This window comes from Motacilla alba, chromosome 3 (genome assembly GCF_015832195.1).
Source record: "Motacilla alba alba isolate MOTALB_02 chromosome 3, Motacilla_alba_V1.0_pri, whole genome shotgun sequence".
Lineage (NCBI taxonomy): Eukaryota > Metazoa > Chordata > Aves > Passeriformes > Motacillidae > Motacilla > Motacilla alba.
Genome location: NC_052018.1, coordinates 22,239,789 through 22,258,550, shown reverse-complemented (window position 1 = coordinate 22,258,550; position 18,762 = coordinate 22,239,789). Strand labels below are relative to the sequence as shown.

Sequence of the window (18,762 nt, the reverse complement as noted above, 5' to 3'; positions counted from 1 at the left end):
TATGAAAATAACTTTATGCCCCAGTTTTGAAAGAACAAATATTTAAGCAGTTTGGTTTATCAACCATTCCTTGAACTTTAGTGGCACTCAGAGCAAGTAGAAGACAATTGAAAGTTATGAGACAGAATAACTGATTTTCTTGTCCTAGTGTAATATCTGATGGGCGCACTGAGTGATCGTGCTGACAGTTGCAGAGTATGTTTTACTGGAATTAATATGAGTTAGTGCTGAAGAACTGAGAGCTCAAGTATAGGGAAAATAGTTTCATTCACTCTGCTTGACAAGTGGAATGTGTTACTAATTTTTTAATTGTAAGGAGTAAAAAATAAGATTTAAGGAATATGTTAAAGTAAATGTTTAGTTATTTAATCTAAAAATCAGTCTAGTATATTTAATCTTCTTGAGGCAATGAGAAGACAACTGTAGCCTTGACCTGTAAAGGATTTAAAGTAATTAATCTATTGCTAAGTGGCAATCTTTACATGCTTTAGTATTCATCATGTGTTCAAACTGTCAGGCAGTTTATAACAAAGCTGCATAGAACATTGACATTTCAGTACTTTAGTAGCTTTTAACCCTAAATAAAAGATTTCTGAATTGCTGAAACTTTTTTTTTGGCAATTGCAGAAGATGTAGACATTTTGTTACAAGTTCTGTGAAGGTAATTTGTGAAGTTTTTTGTCTTTGTGTCATGTGTAGGATTTTTGAGTGTTGCATCTATTAATGACTATTTCATTTAACTCTTAAATATAACTGAAGAAGTAAATTTCAGGTTCAGAACTGCACAGAATTGGGAAACCTTTAGTAATACAGCTTCTGTACTGGATTGTGCAATTGGAATGAATGTCTGCATCCATGAAGAGCCCTTTATGGGATCAGATGAAGGATTTATATTTCAAAATATCAGGCCAAATGAGCAAAGACAAAACATTAAAGTGCTAATTTTCATCTGGAGAATTTGTTTCACTGTGCTGTGAATGTGCTAATTACTCTCTGTTCTTTATACTCTAGAACGTCATAACTGTGTCTGACTAAAAAAGGGGCACTGTGAAAGGGTAATGTCAGGTAGATTAGAAAATATCACCTATAAATTACTTACTGCTGATTGTAAATGTAATTAGAGCTATTTTTTTAATGAAAAAAATATAATTGGCTGAATTTTGCAAAATGTTTGAATGTTAAAGTGCTCTGTCTTGCCCACTCGGCTCAGCATGTAGAACATGAGGACCTGAACTGACAAGAGTGATTATGTTAATTGTAATCAGTCTAATGCTTTTCATTAAAACCTAATTATTGTTTAGTTGTGCATAAAAGGACAAAAAAAAAAAAAAAAAAAGAAGTTCAGTATGCAAACCGGACCTTTACTCTGGGGAATAAATACATTTAAGCTGTGTATTACAAGTCAGGGAGGTCTCCACCAACTCTTTCTGGCAAAAGGGTATGGGTATGGGCAGATTTGATTTTTGGCTTCTTTATTACAAATAAGATTACTGGCAGCAAAAACTTTTTTCATAAGTTGACCATTAAAAAGTGCTACCTAACCTAGCTTAACTCTATCTTAATTATCTAAGGTAAATGGGATAAATATCCATCTGATGTTGCCTTTTTCTTCTTATCAACTACAGGTCTAGATACATTAATTGTAACTTTCAAACTTTTGAATATTTAAGGGCAGATTAAATGAATCCTATCTTCCTTTTCAGAGGTGTCTAGATTCCTTTGAGATGCCATAAAGTATCCTGGCTAGTCTCCATCTGCCACTGCAGAAGGTTACACAACCATCCATAAGTCCTCTCTCCTATCTTCCAGTCCTGTGCTGATATCTTGGATATGAAAAGGCATCTGAAATGAGACTAGTCACCTACGTTGAAGTAGATCAATCTTGCCCTGAATATTTCATCTCCATCTACTCTAGACTTCTGAAAGCACTTGGATCCTATGATAAGGGGTCTATTGCTTCCATTGACCTGGAATTTATTTTATTGAGAATTTTTATTTCTAACTGTATAATTTTTTTTAGTTGATATTTAGCAAAAACAATAGAAGTGACAAATGATAGGATCAGCACTGGGAGTTTCTAGTCATATTGTCATTCTTACAGGCTCTAATGACTTTAGTTTTAAAATACCTAATATTAGTTTTACCCTTACAGTCTATCCTTTTTTTCTTCAGCTAAATTCTCAGCTGTTGTAACTTAAGAGAATTGTATCTTTTTCTTCAACTAAATGATTAATTTATAGTTCTTTAGGTGATTTTATAGATTTTGGTCCTCAAGTCAAATGATATATCAAAGGATTTTATTTACACTCTTCTAAAAATTAAAAAAAAAACAAAAGAAGATATCTGTCTTTTCTAGAGTCAGACATATCTACGTAAATTTTCTATGCCTATCTCTGGTTCTGCAGTATTGCTAATTTCTCCTAGTTATGGTATTATGTAAGCATACAATTTAATTAAAAATGTGCCTATCTCTGCTGTCATATAAGCAAGGATGTGATTTGGCTTTTTGTTAGTATAAAACAACTGTCAAGATGTTAATTAAGCAGCAAAACACTTTTTCTTGATTTATTTTAATATTTCTGTCTTATTAGAAGAATTTTGGGCACTCATATTATTAAAAGCAAAGATACAACACCAAGGCATTTGTATAGTTGGTTTAGTCCACTTTTGATTTTTCTGGTGTTTGCTTATTTTTTCAATATTTTAAAATTTTGCTCTTGAAGTATATACAGAGATAAGCAGTGACGACTAAAGATGCCTAATTTTTTAACTTAACAACACAAGTCACCAATTATGACAATACAAGTAAGCAACTTATACTAATTGTAATTACAACAATTATTTGGAAATTATTCTGTCAGATGTTGACACATCAGTTGACAACTTATTTCCTCTGGCAAAAACTTTACTATCACCTATTTGGTTTTTCCTGATGGCAGTGGGCTTAATATGAAAATCTGCTTCAGCAAGGATTTCTACTTTTGTCTAGCTTTGCAATTCCATTTCATCATTTATTTGGTAGCAGCAACTTTTACAGTAACTGTGTCACCTATCTTGGAGTACTGTTTTCTTGAAAATTATTCCTTTACTGTTGAAATATCTTTTAATCACTTGCTTAATGGCCTAAGTTGCCACACTGAAGTAGTATAAGTATTTCCATGACAGAACCTTCACTGCTAGTATTCATCATGCAATTGTTCCAGATTGATTCACAATTAAATTTTTGGGGAAAGGGGGCTAGCACAAAAATATATTTTAAAGAGATTTACAATGAATAATGCAGAATCACGTATCTGTCTTACTAACTAAATAAATTGAGTTCAATAAAAAGGAAATCCATTAAGACATTCCTTGTTAAAACAAAAAATAGAAGGACACAAGACACAAGAATTCAACCCTTTTCAAGTCTGTAACCTAATAGTTTCACAGTTCAGTGTCTTTTGCTGTCTGATAAATGTTGCATTTCATGTTCACAATAACATGGTGATGAAAACATGGTAATGAAACTGTCATTGCACTCCTATCCATCATCTAATCCATGCATGGCCTGGGGAAGGCATCCTCAGCCTCATAGAGCATAGCAGTTCTTCATTTGGTTTCTGTGGAACTAAGGGAAAATGAATCTTGTAGATTAGTTTGGTGGTTAACTCTAAACTTACAAGTTTTGTACTCCAGACTTTAATAAAGACGCTGCACTGGCATTTGGTTTTCTTTTTTCTTTACATTCTTGGACAATACATGCCATTAAAATATGTTGTTGATGCTAATTTGCGCAGTACTTAGTCTGTACATTTACATATGTTATTTGAATTGCTTTTTGGAGAAAAACCACTGTTCCTTGTTTCACAATGTTAGTCTGAAATCACTGCAAATCCATGAATGTCTCAGCTTTGATAAGCAAAATTCCTTTTCAAGCTTATTGTTATGCAAACATAATGCACTAAACAGGGGAAGTGTGTGCAATTTAAAAGCCTGGAAGTCTAAATCATTTTTATAACCTTGTGGACTAGAAATAAAATGGTGTCTGTAGCACAACACTACAGCAAATGGCTTATATGATTTTTACCACAAGCATAGTGAAAATTATAGGGATGAAGGTGATGTTTTTATTTCCTTAAGGTACAAGAGAATACCAACTAAAAATTATGTAAAAAATAAAAAAAGAGTAAAGGATAAATTAAGTAAAAATCTAACATTTTGCTTGCAGGTCTACATACCTACAAATACAGAATCATATTCTCGAAAGCAGTCTCCTATTGATTTTCAGTTCAATTTTAAATCAACTTTGAAATATAGTTTGAGGACCAAATAGAAAATAAAATCTAAAATTTGATTGTGAAAGATTCTTAAATTAGAATCAGGGAGGCTTAGCACAGTGGCTGTCTACATATGGAGGTCTGAGAAATCCTTGGCAGTCTGTGGTTTTCTCGGCTGTCTGTTCTTCTGGAACTTACCTCTGAGTTCCATCCTAAATGTACACAGAAGCTTGTTCTCCTCTGAGCAGATGAGACATTAAGAAATGGAAAATCTGTACAGAGAATTACTCTATAACCCACTGAGTATCATCTAGGCTTAAGGCTTAGAGCACATATGCAAGAGCTGAGAAGCAGCAATTACTTATTTTCCGGCTTACTGACATTCACATCTTGTCTCCTGGCTATCCCATTTTAGGAACCTAATTTTTCTCAGTAATTTTTTTAAAAGTCCATCTATGTAATTTAGTTTGATTTTGCATCCTTGAGCCTAAAAAGTAGTTTTTGCTTTCCTTGCTTTACAGTGTGTATGTTTTACTTGTTAAATGTTATAAAAGAAGAGCAGTGACAGAAAGCTGGTGTTTTTTAATTTCTGGATTACTTATAAATGCATATGACCTCTATACCCGTCAGATATTTGCAAAATAACAAATGAAGAAATATCAGACTTGTAATTTTCATGCAGTTACAGAATCTCTTGGGATTCTTGAGAAGTAAAACAACTTGGAAAGGAAGCAAGTTAAAAAGTTGACAGTCTGTCTAAATGTTCACTTTACTAGATGCACATCAGTGCTTAAATGTTTGGTGCTCTATTTAATTAGGATCAAGTGTATTTGGCACAATAAAAAGGTTGTTGGTTTTAAATACATAAAATAACTTCTGAGGCTGCAAGACCAAAAGTGTAAAGAATATTTTGGTGTTTAATAAATATCTGTGATAATTTTTTAAAATTTAGAACTTTGTATATGAGAAATGGAGGTTAACAGTGAAATTAACATTAGAAGGCATCAGTCCTTTCTAATTGATGGATATTTGACACAGTTAAAATGGGGAAAGTGTTGTTTGCTGAGATATTATATAGTATAACCTTTTAAGAAGAAAATTAATCTATTCCGAGATAAGTTAGAAAAACAGCAATTAATAACAGAGATTGGCTTGTGCTCATTTATTTGGAAGAATTGCAAGTCTTTAAAAGATATGCACTAGAGCAATCCATTGTTCAGGGCTGCTGTTGTCTGTCAAATCAGGAACCACTTCTCTGAGGTTGTGACCATGCTTTCATTCCCTTGTGGCCAAACATACTTTTAGTAAACTGCACTGCTATGGAGTGTCACGTAAGTTGTCAGAGTAGTGCCTGGGGAATCCTTACACAGTACTCATTAGTAGTGACAGCTATTACTTTAATTCCTAGTGGAAAAAAGTCTACCACAGTTAAAAACTTACCATGTTTTTTACTTCATTTACATATAGGAACGATCCAAAGTATGAGATCTATTGTTTTGAAATGGAAACAAGAACAAAAAACTATTAATAATAAAATGTCAAACAAAGTTTCTGTGTTTCTAAGTGTTTCTAAATGTTAATTATAATAATCCATGAATTCTCCCATGAAGATGTTTTACAATTTTTGTGATTTATCTGTGACCACCCATTGACTCAGACATGCATAAAACCATGGTAAGAGTTGTTGATTGTTTCTTATTTTACTCTTTTTTTTTCCCCCCAACCTTTCTCTCTTCTGAAAATTTACAACGCAGGGAGAAAAAAAAAATCTAAAATGTTTTCCAGTTGTACAACCTGGTAGTTGTTTCAAGTTGGCAAACGTTTAGCTGCTCTTGTTGTTTCTTATAGTGGTGTACTCTTTTGGTGTGGACAGAAGGAGTAGATGCAACTGTTAATTCAGAAAATAAATTATTATGGACAGGAAGGTTGTACACTGGTGGTAAACACCAATACCATTCATGGCAACTGTGACATAACTGGATTTATGACTTCCTATTTTGGTTTTTGTTAACAGTTGTAGTCAGTTCTTCGAAAAAGATGTTTGAGTAAGGACTGATCAAGGAAACTGTGCAATTCAGTAGGGACATTAGTCTCAAGAGATGTCTTGAGACATCTTTCCTATGGAAAGAAGACTCCTATGAGTCTTCTTTTCTATGGAAGACTGCAAAGTTTATTGTAACTCAGGATGTCAATACCTGAAGCCAGTAGAAGAGAACCCAAAGCCAGAAGAGACCAGGCATCTTCCAGAAATCTATATGTGGATCTGGGTATCCACTTTCTGAGTGATTATTTGAATAAAGTTGTACTGATTGCTCTGCTTAGTTTAACATTGCTTTTTAAATAATTCAGTCTTTTAGAAAGCAAAATCCATATCCAGCTACTGAAGACTGATCATAAGTGAGGTATTTTGCTAAGGTTCAGTTTAAATTATCTCTAAGAAAGTTGTTTCTTGCCCCTGAAATGAAAACTTCAGGGCTCCATAAACTGCTGTTTGATGTATCCAGATGGGTAAGGAGGATTTGCATGCTACAGGATAGCAGGACTATATAACAATATTATTTATAACATGATACTTACCCTATTGTGCAAAAGGTATCAAAATTGTTTTGATAACCAGAATATTAAAGAGAGAAAAGGAGTTATTAGTTCTTTTGATGTGCTAACTGGACAAAATCAGTCCATATTTTATACTAAAGACACTGGCAGGAAGTCAACATAATCATGATGTATCTCAGTGGGCAGATTTTTGTGAAGGTAAAGAAACAAAATGCCTTCCTGCATTACCTGAAAAGTAAATAATATTGCCTCTGGTTGTAATTGTTGTGCATTTGATTATGCGGTGTAAGTATCTATACCTTACGTCTTCTCTTTCATCATCCCTTGCAGCTTCCATTGCATCAACTTGTAATGATCCTGGGACACCACAGAATGGCAGTAGATATGGAGACAGCAGGGAACCTGGAGACACCACCACCTTCCAGTGTGACCCGGGCTATCAGCTGCAAGGACAGGCTAAAATTACGTGTGTGCAACTGAATAACCGGTTCTTTTGGCAACCTGATCCCCCAACATGCATAGGTATTGAGATGAGATATTAGTCTCCATTTAGGACTAATAAAGATCAGATTTCTTGTCCAATTACTGGGCATTTGGTGCTCATGCTGGAGTGATGATATCTGCAGAGTTCAGTTATTTTGTACTTACAGAAAATGTCAGTCTTGTTCTCTTGATTAACAGTATTTTTTGGGTATGATTTTCTTACTTTATTCTTAAAGCTTCATACAAGTTTTAAAATTATGAAATCTAATAGAAATAAGTAAACAGAAGTGTTGATTTGTATAAAAAATTCATGTTGAAATGGTTTCATTAAAATGTTCTTTTATATAATAGTTTGGTTACATAAACTGTGATACATTATTTATTCTAAAAATAATTATATTTATTTATAATATGTATATACATATTTCTGAGTTATCTTAGAGATTAAATACCCATCCTGTGCAATACATTGGAAGATGCATACTTATTGGAAAAAGTAGATGCAGAGGAGGGGATCCAAGTGACAATGCTGTTGAAAGAAAGTAGACATATTTCCATAGCATCAGAAGAGGATGGATCCATTGAGTTAGATTATGTAAAGGTTTCCCTGAGGTTCTTGCCAGTAGACAATAATTACGGGCTTAGAAGTTTTGCAGAATTGTATTTTTAAGGTCATTAATGTAGGTTTTATAGGAGTCATCAACATCTGCAAATTTTTTCTACTAGGCATAGTAATTTTTTTAATGCTTGTTATTTTGTTGCCTACTGATTTTTAATTAAATGAAGACTTACTTTAGCAATCCTAAATTCGAGATACAATATCACTGGAATAAACATAATGCTTTTTCTTTCTACAAGGCATTTTGGACAGACACTTTCCAAAATAGCATGTCCTTAACAGCATGCCCTTAAACAACTGCAATCCCTCTGTTTCTCTGAAGTAAAAATACTATTAAGGATTCAAGGATAGTTTCTCTGACTCCATGTCATGTAACAGAATTGGAGAAGTACATAATCTGCATACTACCTTCTGGATACCTTATGTGCAGTGTACAAAGCAGTATGAAAATGCTTACTAAATATATTGGGATCATTCACAAAGTAAATATCTACCGAAAAAATTAAAATAATATATATAGGATCTAAATCGAGAAGATTAATGTTTTTATTTTAGATACCAATTGTAATCACTCCATGTTTCTTTACAATCTAGTATAAAACTTCAACAAAACAAACCTAAAAGAAAGAAGGAAATAAGACAGAAAGAAAAAGAGAATCCCTTTGGGTAAAAAAATATATACATAATTACTGTTATTCTTCCATATACTCAAGGTGACTTTGAAGGAAAAAGCAGATTAAAGTAATCTTTAGTGTAGACATGACAATAGCAGAAACCTTAAGAGTTCTGTAAAGCAATTATATGTCATTTTAAAATTTTCATAAAGTCCTTACTTTAGTATGTTGACTTGTAAATGGAATGGCCTGAGAAGAAATCTCTTTAAAATCTTTAGTGTAGATTTCAAATCCTTAATACCAACTGTTTTGCAGTATAAATGTGTTTCTCTGAGTTTAATTGACTTGATAATGTAGATGCAGCCTGTCTTGACTACTTCATTTTTTAGTTAGATGTACTTTTGTTAGACTTTGTAGATGTGATTATCATCTATGAGAATAGGATTTCTTATCTGTTTAAAAGTCCAACTGATGGTAACAAAATGAATGTATTTGATTTTTGATTTGGGTAATATCTTTTACTAAGTGAATCAAATTGGTTTCTGCTATATCTTTGGTCAATAGAAACTGCAACCTGAGTCCTACTATTGAGCTTTCCCAGATTTTCAAGTACTTTCAGTACATAAGAAATTTTCAGCATGATAGAGACAGGATTAATACCAAAAATATACAAATAGGACTTCCTATTTAACTTCATGTTTTTATTTCTTAAGAAAAATTTCTTCCTTTACAGTTTTTGAATATGAAAAGAGATCACTTTTTTTGAGGAAAATAGAAATTTTTTTTTTGCTAACAGGCAGTGGGAAAGTTCTGTATTTAAAAAATATTAATTTTGGTAAATGTAGAAGTAATTTTCTTCTACTTAAAAGCTAGTATGTGCTTGTGAATGTAACATGTGACTATATTCCTATTTCTTTTTACTTTGTGACAGCTGCATGTGGAGGAAACCTGACAGGCCCAGCAGGAGTTATTTTATCGCCTAACTATCCACAGCCTTATCCTCCTGGGAAAGAATGTGACTGGAGAATAAAAGTAAACCCTGACTTTGTCATTGCCTTGATATTCAAAAGGTACCATTTCTCTATGAATGCCTTTGTTTTAAAGGGTTTAAAATGTAAAATCTAAAAATGGCAATATTTATATTTTCTTAAGGCTTCTAATTAAATTCTCTGTCCACATCCTGGAGCATATATCTAATATGTGCTATATCATCAATTCCAAATAATGTAAAAGAAAAATATATGGCTGTATGGTACATTTTCTATCCAATGTTCCTGAAAAACAAAACTTTCTCTGACATATCAAATAAAAAATCCTTTAAAGACCATAATAATTTGTAAAAGTGCTTGATTTATGCTATTGCAACTAATAGTTGAGACTGAAAGTGTAGTGGAAATTCTATCTGTAAGTCAGTTCTTTCAGGTTTTTTAGAAATACAGCCTAAATATACTTTGGTTAAAGTGCATAGATCAGAAAAAAAAATATTGTTCTACTTAGTCAAGAGATGAAAGACACTGAGATAATATTGTTTCATAATTTTAATTATTTCCTCTGTGTTCCATAATCAACCTGTATGTGTTGCATTGATTTTTACAAGTTGAAGTTCAGGGATATAGTCATATTCATGCATTTTGTTTGTCATTTCTAATTGAATCAGTCCCATATAATTATCTTGCTTGCTGTGTCTGTGGATGAAAATGCAATTTTTTTTTCATTTTTTGATACTGTGTTTTAAGTGTGATTTTAAACCTGAGAATGGTAACATTGTTGTTGACTTCAGTGGAGTGTTGATCAGTTGTGATTCTTTTAGGAGGAGATGGTGGCATGTTGAGAATTTTGCTGTATAATATTTGTACCCTTTCTGTGAAAAAAAAAAGCAACATAACACCAAAACAACAACAACCAAACACCAAACTAAAAAAAATTCTTTAATTACAGACTGCAGTTTATTTTCTAAAAGCTATTGATAGACACAAAATTAAAGAATGGAATCCTAAGGTACTTGAAATCGCATAATCAAAATTAAAGAAATTCTGTTTTTTCAGGTTTAAAATCACACTTAAAATACAGTAGCAAAAAATGAAAAAAAAATTTGCATTTTCATCCACAGACACAGCAAGCAAGATAATTATATGTGTCTTTCATCTCTTGACATCAGTGTATGAGAATAGTTCTCCACTAATTACACTCTTCAAGATGTCACATGATAGGTGTAGTAAGCAGCATATTTCTTTGGATTGCCTAAAAACTCGACTCAAATGCTCCATTTCAAAAAAGATGAAGGAAATTTGCAGTTACTCAGCATTCAGATTTGTTTGTGAGTATTATTGTAAGGAGTACAATATGAGAAATACAATGGAATTTTCTGTTTATGCTATACTTCCAGTGAATTTTCTAAATGGTTGCAGTCCAGTAATACACACACTTTTCAGTAGCCGAAGCTAGACAGGCCTGGAGTTCCCTGGTTCTTCTCTTGCACCCTTGTAAATTGCAGTAACATTGGCCACCTTCCAGAGAACAGGGACCTCTCCTGAACTCACCTCAAATTCCTCTGAAAAACATTCTATTCATATTATCGTCATAATTTCTTTGTAAACATATAAATGCCATCAAGTATAACATAGATGGTTTAGTGAGAATTAATATCAATTCACATTAGTTTATCATGTCTGATATTATCTGGATAAGAACAAAGACAAATTCCAAGATAATGGTCTATCCATGAAAGCATCTTGTTTCTAAAATGGTAAACGTGTTTGTAATGGGTGGATTTAGTCATCCAGTTTAGCCAAATAAAAGATGGACTTTTAATTCAAGCTACTTTTCTGGATCATTCCTTTGGTCCTCTGGTCAGAAGCAGCCTTTCTGAATCATGATTCCATGGTCTTGAGAAAGGTGTTAAAGATAGGTCGGAGAGTTTTCATAATGGGTTTTAGAAAGCTTATGGTGTTCATATCAATGATAAAAAGAACTCCACAGTGAATTTTTAACTGCAAATCATGTTTAAGACATTTATTTCTGGAGAAGGAAATGTGTTAGGCAGAAAATTGGCAACTACAGTCACAGTAATGTTTAACTCATTAAAAAAACCCCGAAGACTTAATTATTTTTCCCTTTATTTTCAGTTTCAATATGGAACCCAGTTATGATTTTCTACATATTTATGAAGGAGAAGATTCCAACAGTCCTCTAATTGGCAGTTTTCAAGGCTCACAGGCTCCTGAAAGAATAGAGAGCAGTGGTAACAGTCTGTTTCTGGCTTTTCGCAGCGATGCTTCTGTTGGAATGTCAGGATTTGCCATTGACTATAAAGGTACTGTTCTCATTGTAGTCTAAATAAAGGGAAGAAAATGTTTATTACTTAGTAATTTTTGAGACTCAAATCTGTTTCTCTCTGTACGTACTCATAACTGAACTGCCAAATACCTTTACGCATCAATGTATGTTTTAAAAACTATTTTCTATTAATATGTGAAGGAACACAGAAATCCTGTTTCATGAAATCTCTTTCACATTGCTTACGCACATTTTCATCTTCCAGAAAAAAAAAAAAAAGTAGGTAGAAGATGCACATCAAAAGTAACATTTAGAAAAAAGTTTTACAATAGTGAAATTTTATTACCCAAGAAGACCACCTGACTACTTCCTCTTTCTTGTCAATACATACCAATACATTTTCCTTTCCACATTGTTGTCAATCTACAAATGCATTTTTGAATTAATACTACTGGATCATGTTTGCATTTTTTTTTTTTTTTTTGCAGAAGATGTGTCTTACTAGATAGGGACTGAGATATGCTGACTGTTTATTAAAGCCAGACAATCACTGAAAATGCTGGTTTCTTTCCCAGTCACAGATGTTGTCAGTGGCTTAATTATAATCTTTGCTGAGTTTTATCAAGCTGTTTTTCAGCAGCAGAATGCTGCCTCAGCTTCTTAATCTTGGCAATTGAAGCAAACCACATTAATACACATGTTAAAAATGAAGAACAAAAAGATCTAAGAAATACAGAAAAAATACACCTATAAAATAAAAAAGAGTGAAAAAGAACTGTTAAATCATTTTTATATTTAGTCTTCATCTGTCATCCAGCATAATGCATTATTCTCCATGTGTGCAAGGTTCTTCTTCCCAAAGTAATTGTCATATTGCCATAAATGAAATCTTAGACTATTTGTCCCCATCTAAACAAAATATCAAAAAATGGAAAACAATTTGTTCCAGGAAGTCTGCAAGGCCTTCAAAGAAAGAAAATGAGATGTTGAGCAGAAGGAGATAGAGAGATAAAGATGGCGATTGAAAATGTGCTTACGCATTTTCACTGTGTCTGTGTTTTGCTCTCAGCATAGTGTGATATGGGTTCCTCTATGCAACTGAGAGTTAAATGAAATTGTAATAAGATAAAAATAAAAGATACAAGAACAGAATACTGTATTTTAAAAAGTTATTGTACACAATGGACAGTATATTTTTGCCTAATAATTTAATATTTTTCTGATGTATATTATTTAGTACTTTATATACAATGTATAAAATTATAGAACACTTTTGAGTTGGAAGAGAATTAAAGATCATCTAGTTCCAACCCCCCTGCCATGGTAGGGACACCTTCCTCTAGACTGGGTTGCTCAAAGCCCCATCCAACCTGACCTTGAACACTTCCAGGGGGGTCATATCCAAAACTTCTCTGGGCAACCTCTTGCAGTGCCTCACCACCCTCATAGTAAAGGATTACTTTGTTATATTTAACTAAACCTACCCTCTTTCAGTTTACCTCTCCCTTGTCCTATCACTACATTCCCTCGTTGTTGACTACCTCAGCCTTTTCCATGTCCTGGATAACCAGGTCTCCCATTACTTTCTGGAAAGGACTCACATTTTCCCTAGTCTTCCTTTTGTCACAAATATACATATAGAAGTGGTGGATTCTAGAAGTGGTCATTCTTCTTCTAAGTACTAAATATGAAACTTTATTGGAGTCATTCAGCTTCAGCTTCATTATAATTTCCTCTTCCAGATAATCAATCTTAAGCAAACATCCATGATAAATGATTCAACGAGAATAATATATTAATAAGCTGTTGAATAAATTAAACTATCTGAAAAAAAACTTTGAGAATAGTTTGTTTTGCCTTTTTTTTAAATTGAAAGTATATTTAGATTAACTGTAATTCGTTTTAACAGAAAAGCCACGGGAAGCTTGTTTTGATCCTGGAAACATCATGAACGGTACAAGAATTGGAACAGACTTTAAGCTTGGTTCAACTATTACTTACCAGTGTGATTCTGGATATAAGATTATTGAACCTTCAACTATAACATGTGTAATTGGTGCAGATGGAAAACCGGCTTGGAACAGAGCATTGCCGTCTTGTAATGGTATGTACTGTTTTCTTACCATTTCCCTTGTCTGTCCAGTGAGTTCAATTTCTCAGTCCCTAAGGCTATTTCCACTATTTCTACACATACTTCTTGTGCAAAAAAAAAAAAAAAAAAAAAGTAAAAAATAGGAATTAAGATGAATATTGGACTATGGCTTAGTCAATAATATATTAAGTATTTAAAAATTTCTTTAAACTGTGAAATCAACACATGTTTAGATAATGATTGCAAGGTAATATATAAGATTCTTTAGACACCCAGTATAATTTAGAATAGCTATCACAACCGTCTCAATGCTGCATTAATTGTCACCTTGGAATAAGAATTATAGTTACTGAGGCAAAAATAAGAGTAAAATCTCAGAACTGTGGCTAACTAATTTATCCTCTTTTTCTTGTTTCAGTGTTTGTGTTGTGTATATATATATATATGGAACAATTTTAACAAACCTAAAAGAAGTTACATATAATAATTAATAAAGTCCATAAAGTACTAATTTATTTATGTTGAAAAATAATCTCCCTTTAAATTTTAGATTTTAATTATAGAAAAACACAATTTAGAATGAAATATTTCTATAACTCCATAAGTTTAGAATTTGTTTTAAATTAAGTGTGATACACTTTCATTGCAATGTTATGTTCATGACTTGAGAATTTCATGTGCTAATCAGACTTTGTAGCATAGTTGCTGATATCCTCAAAGCAAGAAGAGAAGGAAAAAAAAATGAAGATTTTAAATTCATGCCATGAACTAATTTCTTGTGATATTTGAGTTTCACCTTAGCCACATAATCCTATTCTTCCTACTGATAGATCAAACTTCTCATCTTCTATCATTACACTGGATTTTTGAATAATTCATATAAGCAGCTAAGAGAATGTATGGATTTGTAGTATTAATTGCTGCCTTTTTGTGCAAAGGAAGTCAAACTTGTGCAGATATTTCAAGCATGATTTTAAAGACCTGTCAGGGAACAGAAAGAATAGGTCTGCTCAACAAGAGCTAAGACCCAAGGATATCCAAAGCACAAGCTCACTCACTAGGCAGAGCTGCACAACACATGAGCCAGGTCTGCAGAGCCAGGAGTTGGTAACAAGGTACTTTCACAGCCCCTGATCAATGACATTGTTGTCCACCTGGGCCGTAGGTTCTCCTCTGAGTCAGTTTCCAGGAAGCTGTTATGTTGTACTCTGCTACATGCAAGATGCCCACAGCAGAGTAACATTGATTTCCTTTGTGTCTTATAGTGGAATGACATCTTCATTGCTTAAAAGCAAATTAATATGACTGTGCTATTTTTTAACAACCTTATTTGTCCATTTATTTATTTAAAAAATAATTTCATTATTGGTTTCCTCATTATTGGGTAAGATAACTTCTTACAACAATCTGTTATTCTGGTGAAAACTATTGTTCTTTATGAAATAATTTCTCACAATAAAAAAGCACTGAATTGCATGAAACTAATTTAATACAAGGCTTATCTTTTAATAAAGATTTTGATAGGAAGCCAGGATTTTGCAAAATGTGAGAAGAGTGACAGCAGTACTTTGTTTTCAGTGTATAGAAATCTATTCAATCAATATCCAGCACGAGGAGATACTTGAACTTAAAAATAGCCCCTCCATCTGTCCCTTAGTGTGCCACATTTACAGCCTATACATGGAGAAACATGCCATGCATACACTGTTCATTGTTTTTCTCATGATACAGATGGAACTACTACTCATATAAATCTTGACTTGCCTTGGGGATTTGAGCTCCACTATTCTTAACTATGTCTTCTAACTTCTGAAGCTCTAAAAAGTTTCTCTTACCTTTCTGTCGCTTTTATTTTTTTTTGCATACATATGAAGCCAAAGATTTTTTTTATATGTATAATCTATGTGCAATTTTCATAATAATCTCGTAAAATTTGAAAATAAAGCAATTCAAGCATGCTTTCACAAAGCAGAATTTTTGGCATTCTGGAGGGTAGTGTCAGCATATATATGTATTCCTCTGTACCATTTTTAATGCAGTACCATATATTTTCCTGACCTGTTTTTAACATGGATAGATATAAACAGATATTTAAATGAAAACCCAACTGAAAGCCTGTGTTTACAGTATCTTTCAATTAAATAACTTATATTTCCAGTCCTATGTGAATACTGGTAGTCAAGTAAAACTTTCATGAATTCTAATTTTCAAGAAATTATAATAAAATTATCTCCTGAGAAAAAACCGTTAGCTATTTCAGAACAGGTAAACCAAAAAAAAAGCAAAACCAGTAAAGTGTCATTTAGTGATCTTTAGATTTTTTTTTTTTCAGATGTAACTAATATAGACAGCTCTAATTAATATAACATGTTTCTCTGTATTTGTTTCCAGCACCATGTGGAGGGCAGTATACTGGATCAGAGGGAGTGGTTTTATCACCAAATTTTCCTCATAATTACACTGCTGGACAGACTTGCCATTATTCAATAACTGTCCCTAAAGAATTTGGTAAGAATGTCTTCTATTGATTAATCAATCATTATCATTGTCCTACTCTTTATATGTCCTTTATGTGGAGTAAAAATGACCTTAGGTTTACATTGTATTGCAAATTATTTAAAAACTAAATATATTCCTGACATGGAAAATTATTCTAGTATTTTACCCTTTTACTTCTCCCTAGAGTAACTGACTTCAAATAAGAGATCTATGTTTGCTATCTAAGCATATCCTGAATTCCTTCATTGTTTCCATTATTCATCATCATAGGATAATCATTTTTTCATGCTTCCTGCAAAGTAAAATCAGGTGTCAGAAAACAAGCTCTTATATTTCTCTTACTTTCTAACTTTTTGTCTTTTATGTTATGACAAGGGTAAGATGAGTGTAATCACATTTGTTTAAGATGTACAGTGGAAGCAATTCTGCATGAAAGTACCAGAAATGCTTGTGAAAAATCACAAAGCTGATTATTTCAATGTGTCTAAATACTTGGACAGAATCTCTAAAACTCAAGCAAATGTATGTTAGGTGTAGTTTCCTGCAAAATAGGTTTCTCCTAAGTCTGACAAATAGCAGTTAGATTCATTTTTCTACTTATTTACTGGGAGGCTTAATTCACAGCAAGTTAATGCATTTGGTACTTTCTGTGTACAATGAAACCCTTAAGGACTCAGCTGTAAACAAAATATAGATGGCTAGAATGACAAAATAATATTTTTATTGACTTGGTTTTACTTCCTGTTTCTATTGCTAGATGATATTTGAATTTGGGGAACTATTCAATACTTAGTGAGATGTAATATTAAATTATTTATTAATATACCTTAAATTATGTAAAGATGAAGTGCAAATTAAGTGTAGCAATATGTCAAAGTCGGTAACACACTGGTATTTTTTAATATTTGATCAGTTTTTATAGACTTCTGATAAAACAAGTACTAATGCAAATTTAAAAATTTGACAAATCAGTAAGTTTAAAAAAAATTTCCTCAGACTAAAGCCAGGTAAGTAAGCAATCCTATGTGATAATAGATGATCCTTAATAGTTGTTATATTTGACAATGTAATTTTGGTACAAACCTTTCTGTTTAGATATTCCATTTTTTTATTCTCATAGGTACCTAAACAATAAGACTTGTTTGACTGGAGGTCACAGTTTTGGTGAAGGCATGATTTAATAAATTTGTATTTAATTAAAAATATGGAAATAATACAAAAAATTATCTTGCATGTAAGTTTAATGCAGCTGTTGTATCACATTAGACAATTGTATAAGTTGGAAAAGTTGATGCAGAAATTCATTAATAAATAAGACAAACAGAAATACATCCTTGACTTCAATTTTGAAGACTAAGTTCTTTTATCTCCTCTCTTTTTATTTTTTTTTCCTCTCTATCCTTTTTTTTTACTTTTTAAAATTTAGTTGTGTTTGGACAATTTGCCTATTTTCAAACAGCTTTGAATGATGTGGCAGAATTATTTGATGGAGAAAACTCTCAAGCTAGACTTCTTAGTTCTCTGTCTGGATCCCACTCAGGTAATTAATAAAGAAGTATACATTTCTTACACAGCTCAGTATGGGAAAAAATAATCAGGAGAATGATATGAATTTACTTTGAAAATAAAATTATTGGAACAGGATGCTAAAAGAAGTGGAATAGCCTTCTAAATCTTTGAATCAAGACATTATTCTGGAACATATGGTTTGGAAAGAACTGATCCTGGGGTTGGTGTAGAAAAAGTTGAATGAAGTTCTCAGATCTCTAGGTAAGAGGGCAGATTGGATGGTATAATTGTCTTCTCTGCCCCTAAACCTTCTGAAATACACATCTACATATTCTGAGTGGCTAATTTACACAAATTACTTGTATTTACAATATGCAATTATCTGTATGCAAACATGCACTTAAACTAAAAGCAGGCCAGCTGTTGCATTCAGGTAACTATAGCAAAATGTTGACCTTATGAAATCACAATTAAGCTTATATGGATTACAACATGGTCAAATTCCCAATGAGTGCATATATAATGAATGTGTTCATCTTCAGTGATATGTAAGTATATTTTTATATTTCCGTAGCTAATAATGTGTTTTGTTAAATACTTCTAGTATTTTGGAGAGCTTATATGTGAGTTTAATATTTTTGCAGTGCAAAGCTATTCATGGCTTCTTGATTTTTACTTTGAATAATTGGAGAAATACTTAATAGGAAAATAATGTAACATATCTATTTGATTTAAAGTAAATATATTGTTACATGAAAAACTCCATTCTTAATTTTCCTCTGGTGAATCCAGATATTTGTGTTATGAGTTCACAAAAAATTCTAAGATTTGTTTAATCTGACAAAATTTCAGCAACAA

General features: G+C 32.4%; 1 protein-coding gene across 2 annotated transcripts in view; it reads left to right on the top strand.

Annotated features, from left to right (window-relative positions):
- Positions 1 to 18,762, top strand: part of CSMD1 (CUB and Sushi multiple domains 1) — a 1,065,169-nt gene that overhangs the window by 890,957 nt on the left and 155,450 nt on the right. For both annotated transcript variants that reach the window (XM_038133051.1, XM_038133050.1), the window contains exons 27-32: positions 7,143 to 7,334; positions 9,460 to 9,598; positions 11,654 to 11,841; positions 13,714 to 13,908; positions 16,288 to 16,404; positions 17,822 to 17,935. In XM_038133051.1, coding sequence (XP_037988979.1) covers positions 7,143 to 7,334; positions 9,460 to 9,598; positions 11,654 to 11,841; positions 13,714 to 13,908; positions 16,288 to 16,404; positions 17,822 to 17,935 — 945 coding nt within the window. The remainder of the gene's footprint in view (positions 1 to 7,142; positions 7,335 to 9,459; positions 9,599 to 11,653; positions 11,842 to 13,713; positions 13,909 to 16,287; positions 16,405 to 17,821; positions 17,936 to 18,762) is intronic.